The sequence below is a fragment of the Lissotriton helveticus genome, chromosome 11, assembly GCF_964261635.1.
Source record: "Lissotriton helveticus chromosome 11, aLisHel1.1, whole genome shotgun sequence".
Lineage (NCBI taxonomy): Eukaryota > Metazoa > Chordata > Amphibia > Caudata > Salamandridae > Lissotriton > Lissotriton helveticus.
The window spans coordinates 269827527-269846787 of NC_136072.1; the positions used below are offsets into that span (position 1 = coordinate 269827527).

The 19261-nt window shown below is 46.9% G+C and overlaps 1 protein-coding gene across 11 annotated transcripts in view; it reads right to left on the bottom strand.

The window, feature by feature from the left end:
- The window catches only part of TRIP12 (thyroid hormone receptor interactor 12), a 1008257-nt gene that overhangs the window by 668608 nt on the left and 320388 nt on the right, over nucleotides 1-19261 (bottom strand). For all 11 annotated transcript variants that reach the window (XM_078668151.1, XM_078668159.1, XM_078668158.1 and 8 more), the window contains 2 exons: nucleotides 9214-9306; nucleotides 7963-8124 (listed from right to left, as the gene is read on the bottom strand). In XM_078668151.1, the coding sequence (XP_078524277.1) occupies nucleotides 7963-8124; nucleotides 9214-9306 (255 nt within the window). The remainder of the gene's footprint in view (nucleotides 1-7962; nucleotides 8125-9213; nucleotides 9307-19261) is intronic.

A 19261-nucleotide genomic window follows, 5' to 3' on the forward strand; every position in this document is an offset into this window, starting at 1 on the left:
CATAGACTTAGCAGTTTCGGTGTCTTTTTTAATTTTTTCTAAGGTGGTGTCAACATCTGGACCAAACAGTCTATCAGGATTGACTGGCTGATTAAGTATGGTTGTTTGAATGTCAGGTTTAAACCCCGATATGCGGAGCCACGCCTGTCGTCTCAGCATGACGCTAGTGTTAATGGCCCTAGCGGCTGTGTCCGCGGCATCAAGTGCACACTTTATGGCTGCGTTGGAGATCAGTTTTCCCTCTTCTATAAGCAGTTTGGTGCCCTCTTGAAACTGCGGAGGCAGGTGTTGTAAAACTTGCTCTAGGGTGTCGTAATGCGCCCTATCGTAACGTGCCAAGAATGCCTGTGTATTTGCAATACGCCAAAAATTGGCAGCCTGTGCAGCTACTCTTTTGCCTCCAGCCTCTAGCACTTTGGACTCCTTATCCGGGGGAGGAGCTTCACCCGTTGTTTGGGAGTTGGCCCTTTTGCGGGCATTTGCGACCACCAGGGAGTCAAGCGGCAACTGTCCCCGAATGTATGCAGGGTCTGCAGGTGCTGGTCTGTACTTTTTTTCGATACGTGGATTGACCACTCTCGCTCTGGTAGGTTCTTTAAAGATGTCCGCAGCATGCTTGAGGACCCCTTTGAGCATAGGCAGTGTCTTTACTGTCCTTTCAGAGACTGAAAAAGTGTCAAATAGAAAGTCTTCTTCTACCGGGTCAGCATGCATGTCCACATCATGATTAGCAGCTGCCCTCTCAATGAGTGCATGAAAACCTGCAGAATCTTCTGTAGGGGATGCACGTGCACTGAAAGGCTGTGGGTCTTGCCCCACATTTTGGGTGCCTTGGTCACCAATGTCATCATATGAATCTGGCTGTGCATCTGGTTCATTGATGGGGAAAGTGTATTGGTCATCTTCATCATATCCCTCACCCTCAGAGTGTTCTGGAGAAGGAGTTGGGCTCCTTCTTGGAGGAGGCTGGATAGGTTCCATGAGGCCTGAAGCGTCTTGGGGAAGCTTTTTCTTCTTCAGGGGGATGACATAGGAGTCCACTGGCTGTGAAGTGATCCTCCTCTTGTAAAGGGTCAATTTGCCTGTGTCTGAGTCGATAAAACGCTCAGAATCCTCTTCTGAGTCGAGTACCCGACTTGAAAGTGCCCCTGCCGTTGAAGAATCCGACTTCTTTGGCGTCGATTTTGTTGAAAAGGCCTTCGGCGCCTCTTTTGGCGGCAGAAGGAAGAGAAGTTTACCCGCAGGCTTCACCGGAACGTCCATCGGCTTCTGTGGCGATGGCATCGGAGCCGACGTAGCAGAGGCCTTCTCCCTGATTCTCTGTAGTGAAGAGGCAATGAGGGACGCGTCACTTACAGTGGCCTTTGGCACCGACGAGGAGGTCTTGACCTTGCCCTCGGATCCGACGTCCTGTTGGCCCTTCTGTGTTTTGGACGATGATGCCGCAGCCGCCGACCCAGAGTCCTTGGACCGATGCGCAGATGTGCCAGCCTTCGATCCTTGTGATTTTGTCGGCTCCGTCTCCACCACGCGTCCGACTAACGCAGTCCCAGTCGGAACCGGAGCCGTGTCGCTGGCTTTGGCGGGCTTTGCCGGCGTCGCAGCGGTTGACCCATGCCTAGCACCCTTCTTAGAGGATCCCTCCTCTGGCGCCGATTTCGAATCGACAGATTTCTTCGACTTCTGTGGACCGGAGGCCGTCTGAGTCGATGAAGCAGCGGGTTTAGCCGTTTTTGGTGGTACGGCCGCCATCTTAGGGACGCTCGAATCCATAAGTTTCGGTTTCGATTTTGGGTCGGCCATTTTAGGTGTAGTCGATACCGTAGGTTTCAGTTTCGGTTTCGATACTGGCTGCGCAGCAAGTATGTCCGTGGCCGGGCCTGAAGGCGGGGCCGTGGCTTGCGGTACGGGGTCTTGGGTAAGGCCGACAGGCGATCCCGTGACCCGATCTCGATCTTCGTAACCTTCGGGGCATAGCTCGTCCCCTGAGCTATCTTCCGCGGCCCCATAAACCTCTTCGACGTCCCCTACCTCGTCGACGTATTCAAGGCCTTGACCCACGACTCCGTCGTCGTCTTCCGGATCCGCCTCGACCTCCGTCCCGGGCGGGGAGATTTGAAGATGATGGCTCTGGTCCTCCTCTTCTTGGTCGCCGAAGATGTTTTCTGGATCCGGGGCCGCTTGTCTGGCCTCAAGGCGCACCGCGCGCCGAAGCTTGTGTCTTCTTGGACCTGAATCTTGCGCAGGCCATGCAGTTGTCTTCGTTATGGTCTGGTGAAAGGCATTTGTTACAGACCGGGTGCACGTCTATATGTGGGTATTTGGACCCAAAGAGCGGACAGTACTTAAACGGACTCCGCTCCATGCTGAAAAGTTGCGGTCGTGTCGCGATGAGAAGGCCTCGATGTCCGAAGAGTGAAACTACTCCGCTGATTCCGACTCCAAGAGACGGAAGAACTCGAGACCGTGCACAAACAATACCGACGCAAAGAATATAAGGCCTTTTGGCCGTAAAAAAGCTAGTTTTTCTCGGTACAGAGAGACGTCGAGACCGCATCCGAACCCAATGGCGGAAAAAAACAATCTGGGGATGGAGCCGATGCCCATGCGCACTGTAGTCCAGGGGAGGAGCCACCTATCTCAGGATACTTCGAAGACTCTTCCAAGACAACAATGTGCGATCATCCGGACCCAACACTAGGCGGCGATCTAATGCTAAGATATGAATTTAGCAGCCCACATGCCTCGAACACATATTTCTGTACAGAGCACAAACGCAAGTATCCACTTAATGCCACTTCCACTGCACAGTCACTCTTTAGGAGAACCTTTGGTCTTTTTAAGTACCATGAATACTGTGTCATCCTCTTCTGTACTGTTTTTGCAATATAGGAACAACATTAAAATAAATGCACCTATCGCATTACCATAACTAACCCGCAAAGGAGTTCTTTATTACACTATTGCAGTTGAAGAACAGGTTACACTACCCCATATGGACCACTTTTTTAATAATTGTCGATCTCATGTCCCTGGGTTACTGGGTTGCCCCTTTTTTTTTTTTAACATTGAAATGCTAATCAGCAGGTCATCCTGTTGGAGATGGTGAGCCAACCTCATCCCAGACAGGCCTTTGCTCGGTCTCCCGAGAACAAAAGGCTCTCACTCAAGGACACCAGAATAGTGTCTCGGGTGCCAAGCTGGCAGAAACCGGTCAGGGAGCACACACCAGTGGCTGGTAGATTTTCAGGGGACACCTAAGGTGCCCTCTGGGTGCATGTTTTAGTAAATCCATCACTGCAATCAGTGTGAGTTTATCAATATGAGATGTTTGATGCCAAAGATGCCTATCTTCAGTAAAGCCATCATGTTGCTGAGGAACTCTTTTCCACCAGCACCAGCACATGTTTACAAATGGCTTCCCGGTCCATCTGTACTGGCAGTAATTGGACTGACCAGCAAGGATCATATTTCCTCATAAAGGTATGCCCTCACATCTAATATTCAGCACTCTTACTTAGGGCTGTCAGGCCTGCTGTAGGGGTGACTTCCAAATATTACATGCAGTATTAGGGGAAATGGCAACCCGGGATCTGTGACGATGGGTTTTCACTTTTGTCTGCACCAAGAAACACAGTATTCAACGGCAGCCTTGCATGTGCTTGGCGAGGGGTTCCATAGGGTGGCACGATTTGTGCAGCAGCCCTTAGGGGCCCTCTATAGTACCTCAGGTCCTAGGTAGCAGGCTGCCATTTACTAGGGACTTACAGAGTGTGCTAAAGGTGTTGGCAATTTGGAGAACAATTATACTGTTTTGGTAAAGAGTTCTGGCACTGTGGACCTGTGTGCAGGAACCCGGTGCAATTAAAGTAAAAATCGGACCAGTTACCAGGCAAAAAGTGGAGGTGGCCATGTCAAAAAGGCGCAGTTTCCAACACATGACATGTTCATGATACATCCCTAGATCCCAAAGTTCAATTTTCATTCCCTCTGTCTCTGTGACAAATTAAACAAGGCCCTGCACTTGGCAAAATAACCTGCACAAATTACAGCAACGTAATTAATGTAATCATAGAGCTGTGCTTGTTTTTAGAGATAAAATTCACTAGAACAGTTAATGCTAGAAGGAGCAGTCCCCACACTGCATTCATATAAACGAAGGACCACAAGAGTTGAAGAAATCAATTTTTAGCAGTCTACACATGGGTTTTCAAATAAACACAAAGTCCCTTATGCAAAGAAAAAAGCATAAACAGCATTCCATCGCGTGAACTGCACGACAAACGACATAGCGCCTCCCGTATGGGATGTATGAAATTACAACGCATGCTTTTACCACGCATGCCTTTACAACGCGGTTTTTACAACACATGCCTTTACAACGCATAGCGCTTTGGGGTGCTGGATAGTGAATAGTTTAATTTACTATTCCAACTCCAGTCCCCATGGACACTAGGGAAGGTGTTGGATAGTAAATTAAATCTATTCCCTATCCTAGAGCGCCCCCCAGCGCAATGCGTTGTAATGGTTTGCGTTGTAAAAGTTGCGTGGTAAAAGTTGCGTTGTAAAGGATGTTCCCCCATATGTGAAGTAGCTTTACTACCTAAGCTATTTCCTTGCACAGTAGAAGAATGTGCTGTCCCCAAAGACAATGTAGCTAAAATTCCTTGCAGACGTCTCCCCTCAGACCCTGTAGACTCATCCCATATTTATTAGCTCAGTCTGGAGACAAAGAACAGGACAGTATAAAATAACACTGTCTTGCAGTAACCGAGAACCAAGCACCCCACAATATCTATTTCATGTTCCAAGAAGAAAATATTCACTCTGACAATCTTTGAAGAACAGAGCAGCAGGAAGGCATGCTAAATGTTCACCATTTACCTTTTATCTGCTGCAATCAAATCTTAATGATATAGAATCATCAGCAGCCGTGCTCATCCTAGACCTAAGGTAGAGCTGGACCGCTATAGAGAGGAGTTCAAGTAATAGGAAATGAGATAGGCAAGGAGAATGAAAAGCTACTTGCAAGAGCAATTCAAGAAAGATACAGAGAAGGGACTTAGTAGCATGAAAAAAGAAATGACGAGTTGACAATAAGAATGATCAAAGTAAGAAATTAAGAACCACATTCTTCAAAAGCACTGGAAAACACCAAGGCCATGATTTTTTTACGGTGAAAAAAAATAAGTGTAAACACTGAAAACCATCATTGTTGAAAACAAATTATGAAAGCATTTAAAAACACTGCGGACAAAACCACAGATTTCTGAACAAATAGAAGCTGAAAACCGGAATGCCTAATTATATAACAAGGTAAAACACTGGTGTTTGACCACCTTGAATGGCTCTGGCGAAATGGATGGAGGAGTGGACCCCTCCCCTGACTGTGTTGCTCGCAGTGCCTACAAGACCAACAGAACAATGACGTGGAGGAGGGCAAGAGTAAGAGAAGGCATCAAACCCACTGTGGCTCGAGACAAAAGCAAAGAATGCGTCCGAGGGAACTGGTTCCTGGCAGTGACTGGGTTGAGCCTCGATCTGAATTCAATTGACACAGATAGGGGCGAGAGCACATCGACTCCAATGTGCAATGAGACGCACCGCTGAAGATTCTACTTAACTGTCAGCTAGAAGTAACTATTGTGGATGCTTCTTGGAGTTAGGATAAGCGAGAGGCAATAGTGTGTGGTGTTTTGTGCTAAAGACACAGTCTGAGAATGTTTTCATATGGGCGACATGCTTCTAGCTAGGAAGAGGGGTGTGGCTGTCCGGACAAGGGAAGTTCGTTTTTAAGGCTGTAGAGGGAGTCTTAGCCGGACTACTGGCAGGTAGGTAGGTGCGTATATTACACAGAATGAGCAGTGCCCATTGGAGATATAAAGAATGTTAATGGCTTCTTTAAGATCAAGAGATGTGGATGAGGTCATGGCATACACCAAAGATCTCGCCCCAGACATTCTGTTGCTGCAAGAAACACATCTGAAGGGTAATACATGTGATTATGGTCAACTTGCCTATACTGGAGGATTTCATGCTGGGTAGACTAATTTTAGGGAAAAACTTTAACACTATCCCTAATAAGGTCATTGACGTGGATAGACCCACTGTTGCTGATAGATCCTTCGCTCTGGATACATTGGTGAACTCCAGGGGATTAGGTGATGTGTGGTGGCACAGGCATCAGTGACACAATACACACATTACGTTGGATAAACTACTTTTCCTTGAGGAAGCTCAAAAGGCTATAAGGTAGACTTCCTCCGGTAAATCACATGGCCCATTGCTGATGTGTATCAGGGAGGAGCTCGAGGGTTGGTCCTTGTTGCACATTTCTCCGATGGGATGGGTGGCACTGTATAAAATGGTCACATCTCCCCGTTTTTTTTATATGCGTTATGGAACTATCCTTTTGTCTTTCTTTCACATTTTTTGCGGGACAACAGGACTTTGTCACAAAATTTCTGTCAGCAGGAAAGACAGGAAGGTTTCAGAGGTTCTTGTTATGAAGCTCTTTCAATTAGTTTATGAGGGTGGTCTGGGAGCATCTGACCTTCGGATCTACTATTGGGTAGCCCAAATGGTCCTGATAGGAGACTGGCTTTTCAGGGACAAATAGGACTCGTCCCATGGCCTGAAACTAGAGATCCTAGAAAGGGTTTGGACTCAACGCTTCCTATATAGCAGTCCACCCCCACTTGTTAAACACATAACAAGAGTCACTATTCTTTGTGGGTGAGACATCCTAAGGTATATTAAGTAGTTGAATAAGTTGACTAGCCACACTCCATTATGGGCCGGCACTAGACTACCGCAAGTGACAGTTTTGGCTATGGGAAATCTTAGGGATATTATGCCTAGGGGATATCCAAGTAAAGGCTCACATCAATTCTTTTGAGCAGCTAGCAGCAGAGTATGAGCTGCCCAACATAAAATTTTACAGGTACCTCCAAATCCAAATGCCCTACGCAGGTAAAAGGAGGAACTAAAGGGGGTTTCTAACTCATCTGCTGTAGGCCAAACTGATACTAGAACCCTTGGGCCATAAGGGAATATCACGACTCTATAGCTTCCTAATCCTTAACATTCCTGATACACTTTTAGGGATGCACGTTGCCTAGGAGCAGGGCACGGAAGCAGAGTGGCAAGAGAATGAAATGGCATCTAGAGTGCTGAAATCCCTTCCAATATGAGATTGGTCTAGTTCAATTACTTTTACAGAGCCTACTATAGCCTGGAAAGCATTTTGAAGATGGGTCAAGTAAACAGTCCTCTCTGTGCAGATGTAAAGAGGCACCTTTAATCATGTGACCTCCGAGCGCCCCGCCCATCCAGATATTGGCAGAGAATACATATCTCATTAGTGGAGATAATAGGAATTCTATCTGTCCCCATCCCATGATGGCGATACTGGGGATCATGGAATTATGGGTTAACACAAGGGTGCCTAGAACTTTAGCATGGGTGGCGTTTATTTTCCTTGGATTCTTGGCAGCAAAGAGGAACAAAACAAGATTTTGGCCTGTCACCCACAAGGATTGGTAGAGAGACATGGATTACTGTGCGCGGCTGAAAAGATGGTGTATAAATTGAGAGGATGAGATGCCCAACATAAAAAAAATATAGGGGCTTAAGTCTGTCCAGCCAGCTAGAATGTTAATTGATTCAGGGGATTTTACCAATGTTAGGCCACTGCATGGCAGTAATGATATACTGAACTGCAGTTCACCATTCGTGATTAAATTCATCTCAATCATAACAGAATATTTAAAAAAATATGTAAATCACATGATGGGCTAATCTCTGACAAATGCAAACAGACTGGGCATAATTTTCAAAGTAATATTTCTCGTCTCCGACAATATTAGCAGCAAATACTTACATAACAGCAATAAGGTGCTAGCAACATTAAATTTTTTGATGAGCATCTTCATTCAAATATTTGAGGGATGTTATTCTTACCTGATGAGTTAGCCGTTGTGTAAGCAATGGTAGAGAATCTGCAACAAAATTGAACTCATCCGTGGTGATGCTCTGGCAACAGTTGGCAGCAATTGCCAATGCATTTCGTTGTGCATTTATACTGAAAAATTCTAAATATAGTAAGCAATCAGCCAACCCCCCCTGCAACAAAAAAAAAATATATATATATATACACATATATAGAAAAATATAAAGTTAACAGCATACAAAATGTTTTATTGTACCATGAAGAATAATCTGGTAACCTTTTCAAAACAGTTGCCATTAATGACTGTTCTCTCCCCTGAATCACATTCCTACTCCAACACCAAACCATGACATTTCCCATCTGTAATGAAGATGCGTAATATTTTGTAGTTCAAGGTGAATGTGCCATCATTTTAATAATCCAAATTTGTGTGTGACTTGAGGGACAAATATCCAGTGGCATAGCTCCAAAGTGGGGGGGGAGGGGAGGGAGGGGGGGGGGGTGTCACATCTCTGCCGATCAGTCTCCTCAATCTTTTGTGAGGACCATCGAGCGCATGACATAGCGAGCAGAGCATAGAGTTGTTAGTTTATCTTCTTCTAGCTTGGAAATTTGGGCTGCAGTCGTTCCTTCCGTAAAAACATTGGTGAGGAAGGAGGATTTTTTTACGTCAGCTGCCGGAATTCCCCTGCCCATGGATTTAGACTTACTGGGTTAATCATGCATGCTTAGGGTAATCAGATGTCAATGAAAAGAGACTAACTGTGAAGGATACATAAACAGTGTGATGATCAGCTGGTTTCAAATGTTTCTGCGTATTGAGGGAGACAGTTTTCATATATGAAACATTTTGGAACAATTTAGCTCAAATATTCCTGTGCTTATCCTTCGCTCTGAAGGCATTTCCGGTTTAATATACATCACTTACTCCACTAAAAAAGAAATAGATACTCCTCTCTGAGACAATTTGTCACCTTTTTAAGGTTAACACTTTCATCAAAAGTCCCAAATCACACTTTCATATATTCCTTTTACCACAATTATTAATGCCCTTAAAGCTAATCTTTCTCTAATCTGCCTGACTGCAATAGAGACCCAGGGAGCAGGAGATGGTTAACAGCAGTTAGCCAGTATAAATCTTTTAACTTTTCTAGCAGTGGCTTGAGATTTCAGCAAGAAAAAAAAAAACTTTGGATTCTCTAGAAGGCCATATTGTTTCAATATAAAAGTACTTGTAATAAAAATATATTTACTGTACTCACCGCCTGTAGAATGGCCTTACTGTGCCTTCGAGAAAGCATTTCCAGTGCAGTTAATGCCTGCTCTGCAACGTCAATACACTGAATAACTTGCAGCTATGAAGAATAACAGTTGAAGGCATTGAGTGCATTAAAAAACATTTTAAACAAACACCTTGAGCAACCGATCTTTAGTGAATAATTAATAGTGTTTTATAACATGAAGAGTTTTAATATAATTATACAAGACCACAAATGTGTGTTCTGGTCAGGTGCATCTAAAAGGCAGAACAATGAGGCAAGCTTGAATTATAATAAACAGCAATAAGGGATCATGGCATAAGTAAAAATGGGGGAGCTTCAAGTTGGGCACATTGATTTACTGACTTTCAGTTTGGCACGCGAAGATAATAAAGATGAGGTGGAAAATTATTTGAACTGGTCATGGGAAATCACCGTAAAGAGCATTCTAAAACACTGCTTGTAATGGTTTGACATTCATGTCACATACTGTAATTAAATTAGGAAGAACCACACTTAAGTGGAGGCTCAAGACTATCGGCAAAAGGGAGACTGGGAAGTGGGGACTAGTACATGTACATCCGCTATGGCACCAATTGTTTCAAGATTGATCAGTACCAAAAATGTACCACAGGAGAAATGTAGCTTCTAGACATGACCAAAGACTAGAATTAAAAAGACGAAAGGAACACTAGAAAACAGCACCATTACAACATTAGAGCCTTTAAAATAATGACCTATCAAAAAATGAATTTTCGGTAGCCACACAAAACATGTATAACATTATTTTCCCAATGCCACTGATCACAAGCATGTACTGTAAGCCATGTTGGAATTTCTTAATCCGAAATGCATTTCAGAGAGGCACTGCTGTATTTTCTTCCAATAAGTTTTTCTTCATATTATAGTAGAAAACTTTTTCAGAATGTACAGTAGAAACTAGTGTGTGAATAAAAAGTAATTTAAAAAAACTCCATTCATAGCTGCCAAAGGCTAAGTTGCTTGGAAACAGCGGGCTTCATCTATTAATATGTAGAATAGTCATTCATTCATTTCTCTTTACTTTGGTTAAAGTAAAAAAAAATAAAACACTCAGGACAAAACGCAAAATGAACTTTATCTAACAGCACCAGTTAAAAAATAACAATATAAAAACAAGTACTTTCAAATGATTGCATTTCTAAGTATGTAAAGGGCAGCCTGACGTCAGGAAAATTCATCTTTTAACAAGTGTAAAATGAACTTGGTCCATGAATTAGCATAAACACCCCCCCCCCAAATATGATACAAGGCATTGGATCCTCATCTGAAAATACATCACAGCCACGAGATCCAAAGCTCTTCACCTGGTATCACCCTCTCTTCGGAAAGCCAATAAGCAATGTACCAAATTTAGCCTGAACAAAGGTGTGAGAAGTTGGCCTGGTATATGATGTTCACTATTCTAGTGAGCACCTTGCACCAGTCCAAATAACCCTTATGGTGATGGTTGTAAAGTCAACCTTATAGACCAGCTATCCTAGGGGTAGCATGGACAAAGCAGCCTTAGGCTAACACTTCAGAGAGCAAGTGAAGCCAATTGTTTTACCAATAACAATCCCTTGAATACCAAATAAAAGGACACCACACAAGGTATATATCAAATATATATGTATTTATTACTAACACAACCCCTCTGCACTCTTTATGAGGTCAGAGTTCGAGATAAAGCACAAGTTACTCAATAAGCATACTATAAGTTGCACAAATATAATTCTGCCCTAAGGGCCTCACGAACCATATACTTAAGAAGTGGTATAAGAACCACTTCAGGAAGGGTGAATAGGCCTAGGGCCTAGAAAATCGCTGGGGCTACACTGATCAACCAAAGGACTGGAAGTAGGAGACCCACAGGATGCGTGTGCAGTGTCTAAACACACACGCGAGTTACCATAGACTTTCAATGGGAACGTAAAGTTTACGAAGTAGTTGAATTCGGACACTTCCGGGTGGACTCCGAGAAAACCCAGTTAAACTAGGACACTTGGATAGTTGTTACCCACGGTAGCACCGGAGTACTCGAGTTACCTCACCCAGGGAAGCTGGGGGCATAGGTGTTCTTTGGTGTCGGGTTTCGTCGTCGAATCCTATGTAGAGCTGCAAAAAGATGCTGAAGGAGACCAGGAGGAAGATGTCCGGGTGGATCGGAGTCGAAAAGAACCTGAAAGCAGAGGGGACAGAGTCTGGGTCACTAGCCAGTGACCGGGAAGGAACCAGGCGGGAACCAGGCGATGTCGAGATGCAATCAGGTGAGGATGTGACGCTCGTCTCTGCAGCCACGTGGACCAGGAGGCGTCGACGACGACCAGGAGCTGGATACGGACTGTGCCACGAAGGATCTAGCTGTTGGCGGTGTCGGCTTCCGGATTGGAGTCAATGAGCCTTGGCAAAGGCAACCCACACAGGAAGGGAAGATCGGCTTCTGTTCAGACCAGCAAGGTCTGGGGAGCTTCCCCTTTACAGGAAAGCAGGAGCAAGCCCAAAGCAACCAGGCAAGCGGTGTTGACTCAAAAGGATGTCTTCAGGAGGGCCACTAGCCAACGGGCTAGCAACAGCGAAGACGCGTCAAGGAGAAATGCAGGCACAGGCCCCACGTGGCACGTGTGGAGGGCTGAGCTTCGGTGCACTTACTGCTCGGGGTTGGGGCTTCTCAGACCCCAATGCACAACTTCGAGGACGCCTCAGAAGATGCACAGTTAGCAAAAAGCAGGTACTGCAGGATGTCCGGTTCCACGTCTCTCGTGTCCGCCACGGGTCTCAGCTTTGCTGTGGATGTGGGTCGGAGTCAGAGAAGTCTGGAAGTCCAGAGGCTGCGTCGCTAAGTCTTCGGGATCCGGCTGGAGCGTCGACAAATCAAACGGGCAAGTCACTGGTGGTGCCTGTTTGCACAGGGTGGTCACTCCTTGACCACAAGGAAGATTCTTCAGTCTTCTAGCTGCAGTAGAATGTCGAAGGTCCAGAGTTTCGTTTCAGAGTTTCAGTTCAGGATAATCTAAAGTCTCTAGACTCAGCTCCTAGCTTGATACTAATCTAAGGAGCTGGATTACCTGCTAGGTCCTTCCTCTGGGTGGAACCTGGGAAGGGGGTGGTTACACCCCTTTCCCTTTGTCCAGTTTTGCGCCAGAGCTGGGGCTGGAGTGCCCCAGCAACTAGTTTGAACCGGGCTATGCATGGAGCACCTTGTGTGCCCCAAGCAGTGTCATTTCATTCAACCCACCCTGCCCCAATACACTATATGCTGTCTGGGGAGATGCCAGCACCTCCCTAGACAGGAAACCTATTGTCCAGGCCTCCCCTGACGGAGTTTCGTCCAGCAGCAGAAGGTCAGACTCGTGTCTGTGGCAGCAGCATCGATTGTGTGATGCTGAGGCTCTGTTTAACCTTAACCGGGTAAAGCTACAACCACATGTCTTCTCCCTCTAGAAGGGTGGAATGCTACCCCCGCCGCCAGAACTGGCGGGGGGGGGGGGGGGGGGAGATCTGGCGGGGGTAGTATTCCAAAGCGTATGACACCTTACACAACATGTTTTGATAAAGCCAAACCAAAGTTAGCATTAACCGCGAGGATTATAATGCACTTAAGAGTATATGGTATGGCTATATCACAGAACAGCTATAACGAATAGTTTCTTACCTGTCGGTGTAGTTTTGCAGCTTGAAGATCTTTCTGGATTCACTATGCTGTGCATATTCCGCAATCTGGTGGTTGGGTCCGGAATCTTAGTCTTTTTTCTCTTTTTTTGTAGCCCAGGTGGGCGTCGACGTCCCACCATTTCGTGTACCTTCGGTGACGTCGGCATGCTTCGGCGGAAGCTCCCACCCTTGGGCACCATCTTCGGATTATTTTTTCTGTCTTTTTCCTGTGTTTGTAGTGAATCCATGGCTATGTTTGTTAATCTTTTTTTTTTACGTAATTCTTAACGTATCTTGTAAGCTTCAACTTTCTTTATTTCTATGTGTTTCCACCTTCTTCTCCAGCCTCATCTTTCTGGCGGAGGCGGGTGGGTTCGCTAGTGAATCCAGAAAGATCTTCAAGCTGCAAAACTACACCGACAGGTAAGAAACTATTCGTTTTGCAGCTTGAATCTTTCTGGATTCACTATGCTGTGCATAGATTTTGTAGCGGTTTCGTTACTTTTGTGGCGGTTGGGTGGAAGATGAGCGTTGGTTGTTGAATATATGTTGAAGCACCTTTTGTCCTACTTGTGCTTCTTTGATCATCTGTACATCCACGCAATAGTGCTTAGTGAACATGTGCACTGAAGCCCATGTTGCCGCCAGGCATATGTCCTGAATTGGTGTGTTGGCCAGAAAGGCAATTGTTGCTCCTTTCTTCCTGGTCGAGTGGGCCTGTGCCCCTCCTGTTAGCTCCTGGCCCGCTTGCTTGTGGCAGAATTGTATTGTTTGTGCGATCCATCGAGCTATGGTGTTCTTAGTCACTGGTTTACCCATGTAACTGTTTGCGAAGGATACAAAGAACTATTTTGTCTTCCTGTGTCCTTTCGTCCTTTCAATGTAGTGCATCAGTGCCCTTCTTGCGTCTAGAGTGTGGAGCGCCCTCTCTGCGCTTGTCGTGGGGTTTTGGAAGAAGCTAGGAATCTGAATACTCTGATTCATGTGGAACCTTGACACCACCTTTGGCATGAAGTGCGGGTCTGTTCTCATCACGACCCTGTCACTCTGTATCTGGATGTAGGGTTCCTGCAGTGTTAGTGCCTGCAGTTCGCTCAGCCTGCGTAGCGAGGTGATTGCTACCAGAAAGGCCGCTTTCATTGTCAGCATTTGCAGTGATGCTTTGTGGATGGGTTCGAAAGGTGCTTTCATGAGCTCTGTCAGTACCACATTCAGGTTCCAAGCCGGTGGTGGCATTCTTTTTGGTGGCGCTATTCTTTTAGCCCCTTCCAGGAATCTTTTTATGACTTGAGATGTAAAGAAGCTTCTCCCTGTTTCTCCTCTTGTGTATGCCACAATCGCTGCCAGGTGTACCCTCAGCGAGGATGAGCTTAGCTTAGCTTTTATTAGGTGCGTGAGGTACCTTAGCACCGTTGATTCCCTGGTCAGCTTTCTATGGAGTTTTTTCTTGCAGCACCATTGAGTGAATCTTTTCCATTTTCCCCCAAAGCACTTGCGTGTGCTGGGCCTTCTTGCCTCTCGCAGCACCCGCAGGGTGCTCTCTGGTAGTTTTAGATGTGCGAACTCCAAGTCCTCAGGAGCCAAGCTGAGAGGTTGAGGCTCTCCGGCTCTGGGTGTAGAACTTCTCAGTTTTCCATGGAGAGTAGGTCTCTTCTTTTCGAGAACTTGGGGGGGGGGGGGGGGGGGGGGGTCTGCGCCATCTCCATTATCAGTGAGTACCAGGTCTGCCTGGCCCATTATGGTGCCACCAGGATGAGCGTCATGTTGCTCGTCATGCATTTGTTGAGAACCCTGGGGATCAGTGGTATCGGGGGAAAAGCGTAGGCAAATGTTTTTGACCAGCTTATCCATAGGGCATTCCCCTGGGATAGTGCCTCTGGTTGCCTGGATGCAAAGTATTGGCATTTTGCATTCCGGCGTGTTGCAAACAGGTCTATTGTCGGAGTGCCCTATGTGAGAAGTTGGCCTGATATACGATGCTCACTAGTTCTAGTGATCACCTTGTATCAGTCCAAACAACCCTTATGGTGATTGGTTGTAAGTCAACCTTATAGACCAGCTATCCTAATGGTAGCATGGACAAAGCAGTCTTAGGCTAAACTCTTTTGGCATGCGAAGCCAGCTGTTTTACCACATTATAACCCCTTGAATACCAGATGAAAGGACACCACACAGGTTGTTATGAAAATAAACAGTATATTTATTAATAACAACACCTCTGAACTCTTTATGAGGTCAGAGGGCAAAGCACATGACAATCTCTTACGAAAAATACTACAAGTTGCACAAAATTACAATGGTGCCCTAGGGGCATGACAAACCATATACTAAGTAAGTGGAATGTGAAAGTCGATAAAAGGAATGGAGCTGTCCAGAGGCTGTAGGATCGATGGGACCACGCTATACTAACTTCAGGTAAGTAATAGGAGGCCCACGGAACGCGTGTGCAGAGTGTGAACTCACACGCGAGATGCGTAACAACGTCTATGGACAGTACAGTTCAAGTTAAAAGGTGAGTACGGACAATCCTGACTAGATGGGACTAAAACGACTGTAGAACTCTACACTAGGACAGTTAAACTACACTTGAGCACCGAAATGCTCGTGTTACCTCACCCACGGGCCGCGGGTGCATAGGTGTCAAAGTGCGTCGGTTCTTGCGTTGAAGTCAATGGAGCCTGAAAGAAAAGATGCTGCAGGCGACCAGGAGGAAGATGTCCGTTGCAATCCAAGGGTGGATTGTTGAAGGAGACCTGAAAGCAGAGGGGACAATGTTCACAGTCACTAGCCAGTGACTGGAGTGGAGCCAGGAAGGAACCAGATGTTGTTGTCGCGCTCAGGTGAAGAGTGGACGCTTGACTCTGCAGCCACTTGGACCAGGAGGCGTCTTCGACGACCAGGATGGAGTCACGAGCTGTCCCACGCAGGCTCTCGCTGTCGGCGGTGTTGGATCCGGAATCGGCGTCAACAGGCCTTGGCAAAGGCAACCCACGCGGTGAGGGAAGAAAGCGTCTGGTGCGGACTAGGAGAGTCCGGGGTGCCCCTCTTTTGGAAGGGAGCAAGGGCCAGTCTGGAGCAACCAGACCAGCAGCAAAGATTCAAAGGTTCGTCGTCTAGGAGGCCACTAGCCAGCCGGCAAGTGACCAGACAACGCGTCGAGCAGCAAACAAGCAGAAGGGCCCCACGCAGATCTCATGGATGCTGGAGGGCTGATCTTCGGTGCAGGGGCTGCTCGGGGCTGGGGCTTCTCAGTCCCCCAAAGCACTTGGTCGAGTTTACCTCGGGAGTCGTGCTGGAAGAGAAGTGCAGTTTCTTCCAAGATGGTCGGTCCCACGTGTCTTCGTCGCACCCACGGATCTCAGCTTTGCTGCAGATGTGAGTTGAGGTCGGAGAGGTCTGGGAATCCGGGTCTCGTCGGGCTCTGAAGTCTGGATCCTCGAGGGAAGACGACAAAGTGAAGCCGCTGAACGCTTGATGGTGCCTGCAGTTGCAGGGTGGACACTCCTTGTCCACAAGGGAGATTCTTCAGTCTTCTGTGGAGCAGAACGTCGAAGGCCAGAGTTTCTTCTTGTTGAATAGTTCAGGATAATCTAATTTGGAATGGGACCAGCTCCTACCTTTATTCTCCTAAAGGGGGCTGCACTACTGACTAGTTTCCTCCCCTGGGTGGGACCAGGAAGGGGGGTGGCTACACCCCCTATCCTTTGTCCGGTTTCCTGCCAGAGCTGGGGCAGGCATGCCCCAGCAACTGGTTTGAACCGGTGTATGCACAGGGCACCTTGTGTGCCCCAGGCATGTCTTATTCCTTTCAGGCCTATCCTCCCCAATACACAAAATCCTGTCTGGGGTGGTGCTAGCACCTCCCAAGGCAGGAAACCCTTTGTCCAAGCCATCCTCGCTGGAAGGACTCCCAGCAGCAGGAGGTCAGACTTGTCTGTGGTGGCAGCATCCATTTTGTGATGCTGAGGCTCGAGTTAACTTTAACCGGGGTTCACAGTTACATACATGTCGTGTCCCTCTAGAAGGGTGGAATGCTACCCCCATCGCCAGAATTGGCGAGGGGGTAGTATTCCAAATCGTATGACACCTTACTCGACATGTTTTGATAATGTTATACCAGAGTTAGCATTTAACCGCGAGGTTGATAATGCACTTAAGAGTATATGGTATAGCGTTATCATGGAACAGCTATTAGGACTTGGTTTCGCAAGCTGCAAACGGGCTCAGCTCATGCCAGAGCACCATCTCCCATAATTCCAAGCACTCTGCCTTCAGGATTGATAAGGCCTTCCATAGGAGTGACTGATAGGAATATATGTGTCCATTTTAGGGTTAGATATAGGTATACTATATCTATAGCAAAGGGTGTTTACACCACCTTGCCCCAGCTGTCATGCAGCCAGTTGTGTCAGATTTAGATGGCCAGCCAGGGGTGGCATAATACATGCTTCAGCCCCTGGTAGGCCCTGGGTGCACCTATGCCCTGGGTACCTAAGGTACACTGTACAGGGACTGATAAGGTGACCCAGTATCCAATTAGATATGTACCTAAGGTACATGGAATCCATTTTAACAGAGAGAGCAGGAAGCCCGGGGTCCTGAATAGCAGGATCCCAGGCCAACTAAGTCAAAAAACGGCAAAACATCAGGCAAAAACTGGGGGGCAACCATAGTCAGATATCCACCTTCCTACACCCTACCTCCTGAATAGTCTCTCTGTTTCCTGTATGTTGAGTTCCCACTCGTGGGATGCTGAAGTCTGCCTGCTGAGCCAATCCGCTTCTACATTGTCCTTCCCTGGCAGGTGTATGGCTAGCAGGTCTATTTTGAGTGGTATTGCCCCTCTCCAGATTACCTGTGCCAAGCTTGACAGAGGGAATGATTGAGTTCCCCCCTGTTTGTTGATGTAAAACATTGTTGTGGTGTTGTCTGTTTGTATCAGCACCTTCTGGTTGTACAGGTGTTTCTGAAAGGCCTTGAGGGCCAGCAACACTGTTTTCAGCTCCAGGTAATTGATGTGTCTGACCGCATCTGTAGGGCTCCACAGACCCCTCACTCTGAGCCTGTTCATGTGTGCGCCCCATCCCTTCTGGGATGCGTCCGTGGTGATGGTCACTGTTGGGTCCGGTGGTGTTAGAGGTTTCCCTATTGTTATCCTTTCTTTGGTCCACCACTTTATTTCTTCCTGCACCCTGTGCGTTACAACCACTAGATCCTCCCAACTTCCTGTAGCTTGTGACCATTGCTGTTGCAGGCACTCTTGGAGTGGTCTCATCTGTAGGCGTACATTGGGGACCAGGTGTATGCATGATGCCATCATTCCCAAGATCTTGCTCACTGTCCTCACTGTCAGAGCTCGCCCCTTCTGGTAGTGACGTTTCTCCCTCAGTAGGGTGAGTATTCTCTTTTCGCTGGGTAACACCCTGCATTGGACGGTGTCGATTTGAGCTCCCAGGAAGATCTTCACCTGCTCCGGTTCCATTGAGCATTTTCCCCAGTGTATGGAGAATCCCAGGGTTGTTAGCGTTCTTGTGACCTGCTCTGCATGATCCATGCATGTCCTGTACGAGCTTGCCTTTATGAGCCAGTCGTCGAGGTAGGGGTACACGTGCATCACCTTTCTTCGCAGATGTGCGGCCACTGCTGCGAGGCATTAGGTGAACACCCTTGGTGCGGACTTTAGACCGAATGTCAGGGTTGTGAATTGGTAGTGATCCTTGTTTACTGTGAATCTTAGCAAGTGCTTGTGCTGCCTGTTCATGGGGATGTGCAGGTACGCATCTCTGAGGTCTATGGTGGACAAGAAGTCCCCGGCCTTTATCTGCGGGATGACCTCTTGTAGGGACGTCATCTTGAATTTTTGGGTCTTTACATATTTGTTTAGGAACCGTAGATCCAGGATAGGTCTTAGGCTTTCGTCCACTTTTGGCACCAGGAAGTAGCTTGAGTACACTCCCCTGTTCCGTTCTTTGAATGGGACCGGTTCGATGGCCTCTTTGAGGAGGAGTTCTTGAGCTTCCTCTTGGAGCAATTGCAGCTCTCTTCCTGAGTGCTCTTTTCTTTGGCTTTCTGTTTGGTGGTCTCTTTTCCAACTCTATGCAGTATCCGAACTGCATGATGTTGAGTATCCACTTGTCTGTGGTTATTTTTCTCCAATCCTGAAGAAAACTGGTGTTACATGTTCCTTTGTGTCTTGTCCGTGTAGCCCTCTCCTCTTTGTTTTTCCATGCTGCTCCCCCGGAGGGTCCGAGTGGGTGAGCACCTTTTTCTGTGTGCAGTCACTTAGAGGGGGGTTGTTCACCGCCTCTCCTTCTCTGGCACCGTCCGTTTCCTCTTGATCGAAAGGACTGGCCCCTGTTCTGGTAGTTCCAGTTTTGCC